This window comes from Erithacus rubecula (genome assembly GCF_903797595.1).
Source record: "Erithacus rubecula genome assembly, chromosome: 4".
NCBI classification, from domain to species: Eukaryota; Metazoa; Chordata; class Aves; order Passeriformes; family Muscicapidae; genus Erithacus; species Erithacus rubecula.
This window is the reverse complement of record NC_136686.1, coordinates 54,476,718-54,490,109: the sequence shown is the minus strand read 5'-3', so window position 1 is coordinate 54,490,109 and position 13,392 is coordinate 54,476,718. Positions and strand designations below refer to the sequence as shown.

At 41.4% G+C, this 13,392-nt stretch overlaps 1 protein-coding gene across 7 annotated transcripts in view; it reads right to left on the bottom strand.

The window, feature by feature from the left end:
- The window catches only part of CELSR1 (cadherin EGF LAG seven-pass G-type receptor 1), a 161,566-nt gene that overhangs the window by 7,755 nt on the left and 140,419 nt on the right, over positions 1-13,392 (bottom strand). For all 7 annotated transcript variants that reach the window (XR_013774130.1, XM_079304738.1, XM_079304733.1 and 4 more), the window contains exons 25-28: positions 10,104-10,278; positions 4,431-4,543; positions 3,020-3,099; positions 1,381-1,507 (exon numbers count right to left, since the gene is read on the bottom strand). Coding sequence is in view for 6 of the 7 variants with exons in the window: in XM_079304738.1 (XP_079160864.1) it covers positions 1,381-1,507; positions 3,020-3,099; positions 4,431-4,543; positions 10,104-10,278 (495 nt within the window). In the remaining variant the exon portion in view is untranslated. The remainder of the gene's footprint in view (positions 1-1,380; positions 1,508-3,019; positions 3,100-4,430; positions 4,544-10,103; positions 10,279-13,392) is intronic.

Below are 13,392 nucleotides of genomic sequence, written 5' to 3'. Positions count from 1 at the left end.
TGTTGCCTAAGTTCCTTGGTTAAGCAATGCCTCTGGTGGGAAAATCAGTGCAGTCCCCAGGGCTGGGCAGTTGTTGGCTGCCAGGAACACACATTAACAGCTTTTGCTGGGGGCAGGGCACACACATGTGTGTGCCTTCAGATGTACTTGCTCTGAGGGAATTAACACAGCTGCCAAATTGTTATCAACTTTGGTTGGACACAAAGTATAGAAAAGCCAATATTCACGAAGTTGCAGCTGTACCAACATTATAAGAAGCCTGAATTTCATGATTTCAGCCAAAGCAATTGACTTAGAGTAACTTTAAACTTCAAGCTCACTTTCTTAATGTTCAATCAAATGTGATCTTAGCTGGCTCTAGCACTTTGGGATTATTCATTAATAAAACTCACATAAATGTCTCTTTAAAAATACAAGTTCAAAGAAGGCAGTGATGTGAAATGCCACATACCACTCTGCTCTCTGAGCAAGTTTGGAGAATTCTGGCTGCTGACTTTTGTCCCTCTCATCAGGTTTATGTTTAATTTAATTTTATTTTAGATTTGTGGAAGCCTGGTTTTACAGCCTGAGTAGGTGGATTTATTTCAGAGTACACTAGTTGCTGTGGCAAAATAATCTTGCTCCAGGCTGACCTATCTGTTGTGTTTCCAGGGTACAGACAGCTGCCTCCAAAGGAGACCCATCAGTCTTTGTTTTCTGTGTGGCTGCAAGTTGTGGCTGCTGTGCTGCAGCTGAGTGTCCTGCAGCAGCTGTTTTAGTTCTGCAGGCACCTACTAGGGCAGTTACTGTCATCCTTGCTCACATTCAATTTGTGACCTCATGAAGCTCTGTGACTACTTCCATGCCAGGTCTCCTACAAATAACTACATCTTTATCTGCATCTTTAATCAACAGTTGTGTAAACTGGGACAGCCAACCCAGGAAAACCCTAATGCAATTCTCATTGTATTTGAAAATCCTTATTTGTCTCATTTCTTTGAACAATAACTTAATTTGTGAAAGCCTTGAAGTTGGAGCCATTGACTCTTGGTGTGAAATACAGCACTCTCTCATTTGTGATAGCAACAGAATGACTTAAGAAAGAGCACACAGAACACAGTAATGAAGACTTTGTGTCTAGCAAGACAGAGGTATAACTGCCTATTGTCACAGGTTACTATGGTAGTGCATTTACCTTTAGAATGATTAAAAGTGAGAGATGTAATTACTCAAAATTATATTTTTGGTGAAAAGAACTCTCTTCTTGAGAAGAGAAAGCAAAAATTGCCCTTGAGATCTCTGCTTTTCGTAAATTAGCTCACGCTGAGCAGGTTTTTGGAGGTCTGGGTGTGGCAGTGTGCTCACTAAGGTTTAACACAGACAAGATACCACTCAACTTACCTGCAGGCAGCTGAAAATGGCAAAGAGATAGTGAAATGTCATGACATCACTGTTGACTGCCATGAGCCCCAGCAGCCATGTGGCACTGATGAGCAGCAGCAGCAGGAACGCTGTCCTCAACACAGAGCTGCAAAGCAAACACACATGGACATTTGCAGGGTGATGGGATACAAAGGAACAGCCCAGCCTCTCTCCATGGATGGTGGCTTGTGCCCAACAACCTGGCAATTAGAAATGCCCTTTGGGAAAATTAGGGCAGTGTTCACCAACTCCCAGTTTCTCTCACAGCAATACTCCACAGCTTAGCATGTCCATGTGAAAAAAATTATTTCTTTCCAAGTTAATTTCCAAGACTTCATTCAAACAAATCTGTTCTACAAGCCCATGCTGCTCAGTCTTTATGACTCTGAGGAACACATCTGGGCAGTAAATGGCCATATCCATCTCATTTCAGTTGGTCAACTTCACTCTCACATTCCTTCCCAACGTTACTAACCAAGGTTTTGGACTGAGGGAGCTGAGGGAAAAATTGTTTGCTAAAAATACAATTTCCACAGACACTTTCAAAAGACAGAAGCAAATGTATTGGCAAAAGTTTTATACCATGAGTAAAACTGCTGTCATTAGGTAGCAATTATACTCCTTGGTTTAGGGAGATTTAGGCCTCATTCAGAAACCCAAACACTATTGGGGTCAGGGTTCAGAATGCACAAAACTGACAGCTGCATGGAAACTGGGGCTGGAAAGGGCATGCCAAGGGGAGCATGGCACTGCACCAACACTGCTCTCTCCACATTTTTTTATTATTAACTGGGCCACCCATGCTGCCGGGGAGCTCACCCTCAGATTCTAGTTTTCATTAAGCTTAGGGTTCAGAGAAACACAAAGTCTAGCTCCAGGGACACCAGGGGTGGAAAATCCATGCCAATGTGTCCACTGCACACTACACCCAGAGCTGAAAAAAATAATGAGAAGTAGCTATTTAAAATCTCATACAGCTACCTCATTGGAAAAAAAAACAACTTGAGGGGCTGTACTGCCACTAGCTAATCACATTTGAGTTCACAGGCAAATTCTGAGCTTTGGGCAAAACAATGTTAATGAGAAGAGGCTGCCACAGCAGCTCAGGAAGGTGGCAGGTTGCAACTTGCAATGCTGCTCATCCCACTGAGCATGGGATGCAGGGAGGTTTGCCCTCAGCATGGAATGTCAGTGGATCTCTGCCATGGCACAGCTGGTGATGCAGACACTTGAGAGGGGAGACCTTTCTGAGCCATGGACAAGCACAGGGAGACCCAGAATTATGTCTGCCTGGGCATGCCATGGGCAGAGGTGAAGTGACAGTGTAGTAGAGACTATAATGAAAGATCTGGAAGGACTGCAATGATACCACCTGGAGAACAGATCTTTCCCTTCTCCCTTCTCCTGCCTACACTTGGTGGTGCAGAGCACCATGATGGAAGTTTTACAGGATCTCCAAAGGAACCCCAGTGGGCAGGGTGAAGCAGCTCCAATTGCTTCTACCAACACCCTCCTCCAAAAAAAATCTTTTTTTCCTGCTCCAAAGCTTGATTTTAGGCAATTCTGTCTTTTATTATTTCTGGTCAGAACTTCTATAGGTTTTTGAATTCAAACTTACATGACTCCTGTTTTTTCAAATGAACGTTGCCTTCTTCTGCATGATGCTTTCATTGCTAGTATAAAGATTACAGTGTTTATCTGAAAGAGAATTGAAATAACAGCATGGATTCTTTCTGTAAATTTGTTACAGGTCTATTTTCAATAACAATGCAATTTTTATCATAAAAGGATTTTGTGGCACCAAGAATATTTTCTGTTCAACTTATAGGTCTCTAAATTCCATTATTCACCTTGTTTCAAGGCAACATAGTCAAAGACATCCTGGCACTAGGTCTGGATAAAACTCAGTAAGACAACCCAATGCAAAAATGCTTGAGGGAAAGACTCAAGAATGGCTGTCCTTGTCCAAACTGGTGTACACCTCAGCTCAGCACCTTGTTTCAGTTGGGTCAAACCAGAATTTAGGAATATTTTCTAGCAGAGCATACAGTGATAATTACTCTGAATAAACCACCAGTCTCCATGGATTTCCATGCCAGCTGGGATGTACTAGGTTGGTGGTGCATTTGTACTTAATCACTCTTAGTGAATGTTAATGCTGAGAATTTGTCTCATCATTCACATTCATATCATACACCAACTGTGTAGTTTTAACACTGCCATTTTCCATTTTCTAGGAATTTCTGACTGAAAGTGCTGTGGAGAAATCATGCAGCTTGTCCTGTTTCTGCTAGATCTGCTGCCTCCTGCTACTGCTTGTGTTGGGAAAGACTTTGAATGGTTGGGTCCACAGCCATTTTCTCCAGTGTATAATAGAACACACTATTACAGGCTCCTTCTTCCTCCTTCTCTGCAGCTTTCACTTCTCTAGGTTTAAGACTCCCAGTCCACTTGTTGATCCTCCAGTGGGAGCTATCCCATGTCTCTGATGACTTGTGACCATAACCTACACTGCTTCCAGGTCTACTTTTTCAGGTGAGGAGACCAGAATTTGTATTTGGCATTCAAGATAAGAATAAAACCATGAATATTTATCTTCTGGTGTTATTTTGAAGGAGCACCTGTAAGGTAAAAGTTAAACAGCAGCCCATTCTTTTAAATTCCTGAAAGTGGAAATATTTAATATTCCTTTAGGACTTCTGGATGAAGTGACTTGTTATGGCTCATTTTGTTGATTTGTTTACTAATCTTACAGACAAACCCTACAAAAATGGACAGAGCAAAAGAGAAATAGGTTTCTGGCCATACAGCCATTCTCCACAAGCAGTCTTTGTACGGGCAAGCAGCCCTCTGATTTCCAGGAGCTTAGCTCATGTCTTATCTATTTAAGCAAAAGATGCAAGCTTGAGTACATTTGCTTCAAATGTAAACAACATGGCTGCTTTGCATGACTACTGCTTGGCAAAACTTATGAGAAAAGGTAGCAGTACAGAAGAGACACTTCTGGATGCCAACTTCTTTCTACTTACAACAACAACCATTACAATGGGCCCAGCAAAACTCCAGATCAGGGTGTCATGAACAGACAGCCAGCAGAAATCAGGATTCCCATAGCCTTGAGGATCCAGACCAACAGCAAGTCCTGTGTTACAAAATGTAGAAAAAGTAAATCAGAAAGGTGCTGCCTATAACCAAATGTAGTTTCAAATAAACAAAATTATCATGGCAAAATTTATTCAAGAGGAAATTCTGTGAAGGCAAAAATTGAAACAAAACTTTTGTAAATCAAAATCTTTGTCCAGGTCATTTAATATCAAACAATACTCGAAGTTTTGTCAACTAGAACAAAGTTCAGCTACATAAAAATGACAACAAATGAAAATCCCAAATTAATTCTCTTTCAGCACAGTTTTAAAGTCATTCTCACACAGTGTGAGCCTTGAGGGTGATTGACATGTTGAGGAATTTCAATAAGCCTGTGCAGCAGAATGACATGAATCATAACTGAAGAGATGTCTATGTTATGAAAAAAAAAGGTGCATTCTTAACTTGCTGTCACTAAAATAACATCAGAGACAAAGGAACCTAGGAACTTATGTGAGTTAACTGCTTGAGCTCAGGTGGGATTCATTTTGAACTGCCTTCCCAGGTACCTCACCTTGCTTTTGGCAACTGTCTGAAACGGAGTTAATGGCCCAAGGCAATCGAGTTTAAAACACACCTTTTATTATTTTATTTTTCAAAACCTGGCCAATTCCAAGGGGGTCTTTGAGCCCAACATTCACCTGCTGATTTACAATGCTGTCTGACTTGGTGACCTACACCCTGCCCATATGGTGATGGACTGATTTACCTTTGACTTGCAAAATCACCATAGAACTGTTTAGGTTGGAGACAACATTTCAGATAAGATTGCCCTGAGACTTCTTTTCTCTGGGCTAAGCAGCCCCAGCTCCCTCAGCTGCTCCTCATCAGACTTGTGTTCCAGACCCTTCACCAGCTCCTCTTGGACTCGCTCCAGCACCTTGATGTCCTCTTGTAGTGAGGACATCAAAACTGAACTGATTTGCAGTGTGGCTTCACCAGTGCTGAGTATACAGGGGGGTAATCATAACATCCTTTCTTTCCTCCTGAGTTGCCTGCTTTTTCTTCCATTTTTCCCTTGGTTCCAGCAAAAGTTCCCTCTTTATCCAGGCTGGTCTTCCCCATTGGTTTGTCTTACACCACATGGGGACAGCTGCTCCCATGCCTTTAAGACTTCCTGCTTGAGGAATGTTCAGCCTTCCTGGACTCCTTTTCCCTTCATGGCTACCTCCCAAGAAACTCTGAGTTAGGTGTCTAAACAGGCCAAAGTCAGCCCTGTGAAAACCCAAGGTGGAAGTTCTGCTGAATCCCTGCCTTACTTCTAAGAAAATTGAAAAATAACATTTTATATCACTGTGTCCAAGACAGTCTTCAGCCATCACATCACCCACCAGTCCTTTTCTGTTCACAGTGAACAGGTTCAGTGGGATATCTCCCTTTGCTGGCTCGCTCATCAGCTGCATCAACAAGGTCTCTTCCAGGAACCTCCTGGACTCTCTTCTGCTGTGCTGTATTCCCAGCAGACACCTGCTGAGTTGAGTCCCTCACAGGAACAAGGACTAGTGGTGGTGAGACTTCTCCCAGCTGCTTGTAAAGTATTTCCTCTGCTCCTCATCCTGGTTGGATGATCTATAATAGACTCTTACCATGGTATCTGTCTTGTTATCCTTCCAGATGATTCTTACCCATAAACACTCAACTCTTCTATCACCAGCATCAAGTTCTAGACAGTCAAAACACCCCCTAACACAGGTAACCATTCCTATGGTTTTTAACACAGACACACCTGGTCTTTGCTGCCACATGAATGTCCAACCCCTGCCCCCACAGAGATGGCAGACAGAAGGACTCACTATCCCACAAACACTGGCATTCTGCCCTCAGTTGCCTCTAGTGAGCTTGGTTTTCTCCCTTTCCCCCTTCAAACCTAGTTTAAAGCTCTTTTAATGAGCCCTGCTAATTCCTGTCCAAAGATCTGCTCCCTCCTTTGTGACAGGTGTACCCTGTCTGCAGAGATCTTCATTCTCCAGGACACAGAAAGTGATCCTTGGGAAGCCTGTGGCCAGTGCCATATGGCAGGTGGCTGCAGCATGCTGTCTGGGCACGGGGGCACAGTGAAGAGCATGTCCTGTCTTGGGAGGTGGCCAAGGCTGATGGCAGCACTGCCCTCTGCAAGGAGGGCTCATGTGCATTAAGAACCATCTTCTCTTGAGCTGAAGCCTGCATGCCTTGATGAAAGGACACTAAGAAAGGAAAAGGTAGCTGCATTTCACTCTTGCTACTTAGAACTGGCCCACAGCCAATATTCACATCTGGTACAGGCCTATGGTCTATGAAAACTAAACTGGCTATTTGGCAAAGCAGTGAATATCGGATCTGTTTTCACTGAAATGTGGAATGAGATAGCACTAGCCTCCCTTCCTGCTCCCATTGGCCCTTCCACCACCCCCTTCAGCAGTTGCCATCCAGAAAGAATTAGCCATAAATGATTAAGGGACCATAAAGTATTTTATACAGATGTAACTCTATGGATACAGTCTGTTTCCCAGGACTGGATTTTCCCATTAATAAGGCTCTGGCTCTATGAGTAATTGGCAGACAGCAACAATTTTTCCCTCTGAAAATCTACCCTTAAGTTCTTCATTAAACAAATGGGACAAATTGCAGTCTTCAAGTACATGGTTCAAATATTACTGCAGTCAACAACACGTGAAATAACACTTTACTCAAAGGCAGAATTAAGCCAATGCAATGTAATACTGAGAAATATTTTAGCACATCAATTAAATGCTGCAGCCTGGCTGCCCTTAACAGACTGAGTGTACAGGCTGAGTGATACCTTGCTGACGTTTGCAGGAGCTGGGGCAGGTCCTATGGCAGAGATGTTTGTGGGCACCAGCACCCATCCCCAGCACGCACACAGGAGTGTGCCAAGGACTGCAGGAGGGCAATGGTTTGATCCCTCCTGAGGGCTCAGCAGCCATCTGTGACTCAGGCAGCTGTGGGGCAGCCTCAACTCTCTCCTGATTCATTGCTTTGCTTAGGATTTGAAAAGTGCCAGTTTCTGGGGATATTGGTTCTAGGGATGTGTAAGAACCTGCTCTAACACAAGCTCTGCAGTCTCCATGGCAAGGCAGTTACTGCACACATATGTTGAGCAGTTTGCATGCTGCCTCTGAGACAGGCAGAACTGGGGGGGTCTTGCTGAGTGCCAAATCCAGCCTTTGCTCCTGGGGCAAGGCAGTCATAAAATCCCTCTTCAAGATGGATCAAACTACACTCTAAAATGAGCAAGCTTAAAGCAAATTTAAAATATTCCACTATCTCTCCCAAGGAGGACTATTCCAGATCCACACTCTTTTGATGGTTGTAAGCTTTCTTCCAGCTTCTATTCTATTCTTATTCATGGGAATTTGCATTTCTATGCTGTGATTAAATGTGGTTCTTCCCTGCTGGAGTGCTCCTCTGTAAGCATTTTATTAAGTTTTATCCCCCTCTGAAGGCCAAGGTTCCCTTCTTCAAGTAGCTTGGTACCATCACAGATGCCTTAGGATCACTATGTCCCAGCTTGAAATGAATATCAGTTTGAGCATAGAAAGCAGAAAAAATAATATACAAAAAGTCACTGCTACTTCAGTTTGGGGTTTTTTTTCCCCCTCTCAGGATAGCTATGATGATGAATGGCATTTATCTTTAAAATAAAAAAGTCCTCTGTATGTCCCAAAACTAAAATTTCTTCCCATATCTAGACTATACGACTACTAAGAAAAATAAACAATCCTTCACTCATAAAGCAATTTAAATAATTTTCAGGATTCATGTTATGAAGTTGGAACCTTTTTACTGTTTAGAAATTTAAATTTATAAAGAAGGTTAATTTAAATATGTACAGTTACAAGTTATATAGAGGCAAGAAATCCTACATTGTGCTATTCATGATGAAACAATTTTCTCTTCATATGATTTATAAGCCTGGAAGGGCAAACTAAAGGCTTAGTTTTCTTTATCCTTCATTTTATAAAATCTCCTTTCTCAGCAATAGGGATTTAACTTTTCATTTAAACAGAACTGCAAATTCAGTAGATTCAGAGAATAAATTGCAGGATACAACCTGGAAAGTTTTAAAACTGCAAAATAGTTGCATATCTCAGGGAGCAATATCTAAGTAGAAAAGTGTAAAAATTGTATGTGAGAAGATCTGAATTAATTTAGATTTCAGGAGAGAAATGAAACCTGAAGCAGAAATTCCATCCAACAAAATTCTTCTAAAGATAATAAGTTCTGAGATTTAATTATTTTTTGTTATTTAATGATATTTCTTTTCTGCTAGAAATGATGCTGCCAAATATCTGATTGCACTTCAGTGTTCCTGAAAATACTGCAGTAGTTTTGTATGCACTGATAAAAGTCACATAGGTCTAAAATGCTCCAGAAGTTCAAGGACAATTTCTATTTTAAATGTCTGGGGTATGTCTAAAATGGCAGAGCCTTCTGGGCTGTGCTTTTTTACTATAAATTGATAGAAGTAGAAATTATTTAGGCACAAAATGATATGGAAAAACTTATCAGCTCCCTGAAGAGAGAGTTAACCTGTACCAGAATACACTGTGATTTGGTATCACGCTTTCTAAAGGACACAGAAAAAAAGAACAAGTACATATTTTTAAATCTAACTTGTTCCATAATATTTTTGCAAGCATACATGAGTGATAGCTATTTGTTTGATCTCAGAGACATCTAAACCTCTGCCATTGCTGACAGTATGATATTATCAGTAAAAATAAAACTAACTGGGAAAAAGTTAACTGCCTATGATCTGATTTTCCATATGGCAACAGATACATGCTGAAACAGTTGAACCCAAAAAGCCCACTCCAACTGTTCCATGAAGCACAGTTCCTGAGGAGCTGTCTGCCTGAATTAACACAGCCCCATGTGCTCAGGGTAACTCTGGAAATGTCTGTGGCAAAAATAGGCATGGTGGGGGCGGAGATGGATGCGCTCCTCTAGATCACTCTGGAGAGCTTTAAAAGATTACTGCCTCCAGTTTTTCATTACTTTTCCTCAACTGGAAGTTACAGCTTTTGTATTTGAAATTAAGTAAAAGGTAGCTTGAGTATTCCCAGCTTGGTTTTATGTCAGTAAAACAGAGCCACTGAAATTCCCTCCAGGAAGTATTTACTGCTGGTTGACAGTAGGTAGTGGGAATGTCCAGTGTAGGGCAATAATGTCCTGTGGGCAGGCAGCATTGCTTCTGAAGCCACTGTAGTTTCATGTGTCCATATCTGGAGATACCAGCACAAGGAAGGAAAATTTCTCTGAATGCTATTGGCAAAGTTGTCAAAATAAAAATACTGTTATTCCCAGGCAATATTATCAAGTCCTGATTTAATCTGTGCACTTATGTTTCTGTTTTTGGATAACCATCAGTATCACTTCAGCTGTGTCAACAGACATTTGGTACACAAATGTGCCAAATCAGGCTGACTTCTGCCAGATGTGGCTTGGTGCTGCCCTGGTACAGGAGAACACCCATAGCTGTCTGGGATGGGGTAACTTCCCTGACCTGGCCAGTGAAGATGGCAAGGAAACAGAGCTTTTTGGGGTAGTTGAGGTACCTGTTATGATGGCAGGAATGCCCCAGCCAACAACGTAGTAGAAGCGCATGTGCCCGAAGTTGATGTTCCTCACTTCAGTCAGCATCCGGTAGATGTGGAGCTGCTCCACAAACATCCATGCAAAGGTGCTCATGTAGAAATAATGCAGCAGGATGGCAATCACAGTGCACACAAACTGCAGAAGGGAAAGGGCAGGGAAATTAGAGTCGCTCTTCTGAATCACAACCTGGTGAGTCATTGGCTCCCCCTCGTATAGCTAATGGCAAGTGTAATAAAAAGATTTTGGCAGAACAAATATACTGCCAAATATACTGAAAATTAAGTTTTTCAGAGTTTAAGAAGAGCCACTCATGAAAGATTTTGCTTTTTTAAAGTAAAATAGATCACTAACCTCTGTCAGGCTGAGAGCAGCAAAAATTAAGGACCTGCTGAAACCAGAGACCAGGTCCACATTGTGACTAAAAGTAACAGCTACAATGGGCAAACTGGTGGCTTAAGTAATCTTTGTGATCAAATGGCCACCTTGAAATCTATGACCTTCAGATACTTGCATTTCTGTAATATCTGCTGACCAATTTTCACTCCCAACTTAACAGTTTGATGAGTGAAAACAAGAATGACCATAAGCATTGACACCTGAATTGTAATCTTGCAATTAACCTTCTCCTTTCAGAAGCCAAACAAAGGATTTTGCCAAGGATCTGTTGATAAGCTTGAATTAAGAGAACTTTGTGCAACCATTCAGTTTTTGTTCGAAAATGTTTTACATTGTGTTTTGTAACCTTTTGTTCCCGTGCAGCACTGACCCTGCTTTCAGACTTTGGCATGACTTTTTAGTGGTTTTTCATGGTGTAATGCTCAGAAATGTACATTTCCCTATTTAATGTACATTTAAGCTCTTTGCTGAGCAAAAGAATCATACAAAGACTGCCAACTTTCTGGATTCACTTACCACATCAGGGTTATTATAACATCAAGTGTTATTGAAAATGTGGCTCACTAAATAAACCATCTTTCTTTCCTCAATGTAAGTAGTGCTTTTCTTGTTCCTATTCTCACATGCTTATGAGTAGAGTGCTGCCCTGAACATTACCTTTTTCAGGTAAGAAAAAAGAAAGAAAATAAATCACTTTCTATCAATAGTCCAGGGAAAGATTAAGACCTCACCCAGAAATGTGACTGTTAATTTACAGAAACCCATAAAAGCCAGGCTGGGTGCCAAGCAGCACAGCATTATTTGTGCTCCAGCATTCTTTACCTCTTTATGTTCATCAGTGCATGACTCGTTAGACAACTCTCATTCCATACAGACAGATGAATAATTGTCTCAAGCAGACATGGCTTACAGCCCTCCTACCTTCTCAAATTGACTGGGTAGGCTGTAAGTAGCAGATTTCTGCCATATGAAATACATTCTGTAAATTAAAGATCTTTGTAAGTGGTTTAAAGGTTTGGGGTGTTTCATTGAGTCCTACAGGACATGATCCCCACCATGAGCCCCAAAGCATGAAAATGAGAAGGAGTAAAAGAACAATCTCACCAAGTACAACCATTAGGATTTGTGGTATTGATGCAATGAACTGTTTTATTACTTTTATAAACCTCTGCTTAGTGCTTCATGATAGTATGAAAGGAATCTGGAAATGAGTAGCCATTTACTGCATAATTTTGAGTAAAATTCTGTAAGGATGTGGACTTGGCCCCAACTCCTCAGTAGATATGGAGAACTGAAGGAGTATAAACCCCTTGGTAGTGAAATGCAGTGAAAAACGAGTGGTGTGCTCAGCAAGGCATGGGAAAGGTCAAGTTACACAGAGTGCTGTGTATCAATTGGCAAGGTGAGCTCCTTTCAGCAAAGTTATTTTAGTATGCAAACATTTATATAATGAAACAAAGACAACACAAGTTCACACATGACATGAGACCATATCCCAGAGGGCAGGTCACTGCAGATGATCTCACCATTGCAGCAGATAAAGGACCTGAATTCCTGATAAAGGGGAATATTGGCATATGGGATTGGAAGTGATGCAACCAGCTGGAAAGCTTTATCCAGTTAGGCATTCACAATTTTTCAAAAGGTAAAGTGTGAGAAGAAGCCCACAAAAAAGCCTAACAGACTAACCTGAATCTTAGAAATTGAATAATTTCAGCAGCTTAGTTTTATACAGTTTTCCAAAAGAAATACTATTAGAGGTATAATACTATAGGAGGTTTCTTGGCAAGACAATTTTCATAAGAGAGGTCTCTCAAAATTACTAGGTAAAGTTCTTGTCAGGACTCAGTTACTGGAAGCTGAAATTAGTCAAGGTCAGATACTTTTTTAAATGCATGTTATAGCTCAAGTGGATATTAGAAGCCAGAGTGGTGGTGTAGGATTAAGTTATACAGCAAATGAGACTGTGTGTTTAGGCACCACAGGGTCACTGCCATGATGGTGATGATATTCATGGAGTGTAGGCATATTCTCCTATTTCTGCTGCTTGGACAATGTGAAATCAGCATGATTGTTGTTGTTATTGTTTCATTTTGATCTCAACACTGTACTTGCCTCTCAAAAAATAGATTGCAACATGTAAAGTAATGGATTTCTAAAATCCATTTTTCATTCAAATTTCTTCACAGTGTTCAGATAATCCCTAAAATAATATTTGAATATTTTTCCTATCTGTTAAGGACATACTTTTTTATTGTATGTCATCCCCCATCTGTGTCCAACATGTTTGGCACAGGTGCCTGTGCAGCCTGGCAGTGCTGGAGCCCTTGTCTGTCTCTTACCTGTCTGAATGGCAGCCATGGCTTTTGGGATGGCTGCTACTAAGAAACAGCAGCAAGACTACAGATTATGCCACATGGTTAAGGGAGCAGTGAGGTCTTAAGTACAGAACACACACACTTGATTTGTAGTTTATATCTATCTCATACTCAGTCTATTCATAACCTGCATTTCTTGACATGCACAATGCTGGAGATCCTTGCACTTTGTCAACAGGTATGATGGGCTGAAGCCAACAATCACTGTGTCTGGAAGGTGCAAAACAAACTGACAGGTCTCCTACTGAGTCTTGGAGGTAGCAAGCTGTCCCATGCCTGGCAAGTGGCTTTTCCAGAATGGCCAGTGGGTGTACAACATGCATATCAGCACCTGACCAGCACCACATCACTGACAACCTGAGTCAGCACCAGGAGCCATTTGGGCTTGGGAGGTACCTGCTGCAGGAGAAACTGGAAAGCATTCTACTTAACAGACAAAACAAGACAGAAAACACACTGATGGAAAGGAAGGAAG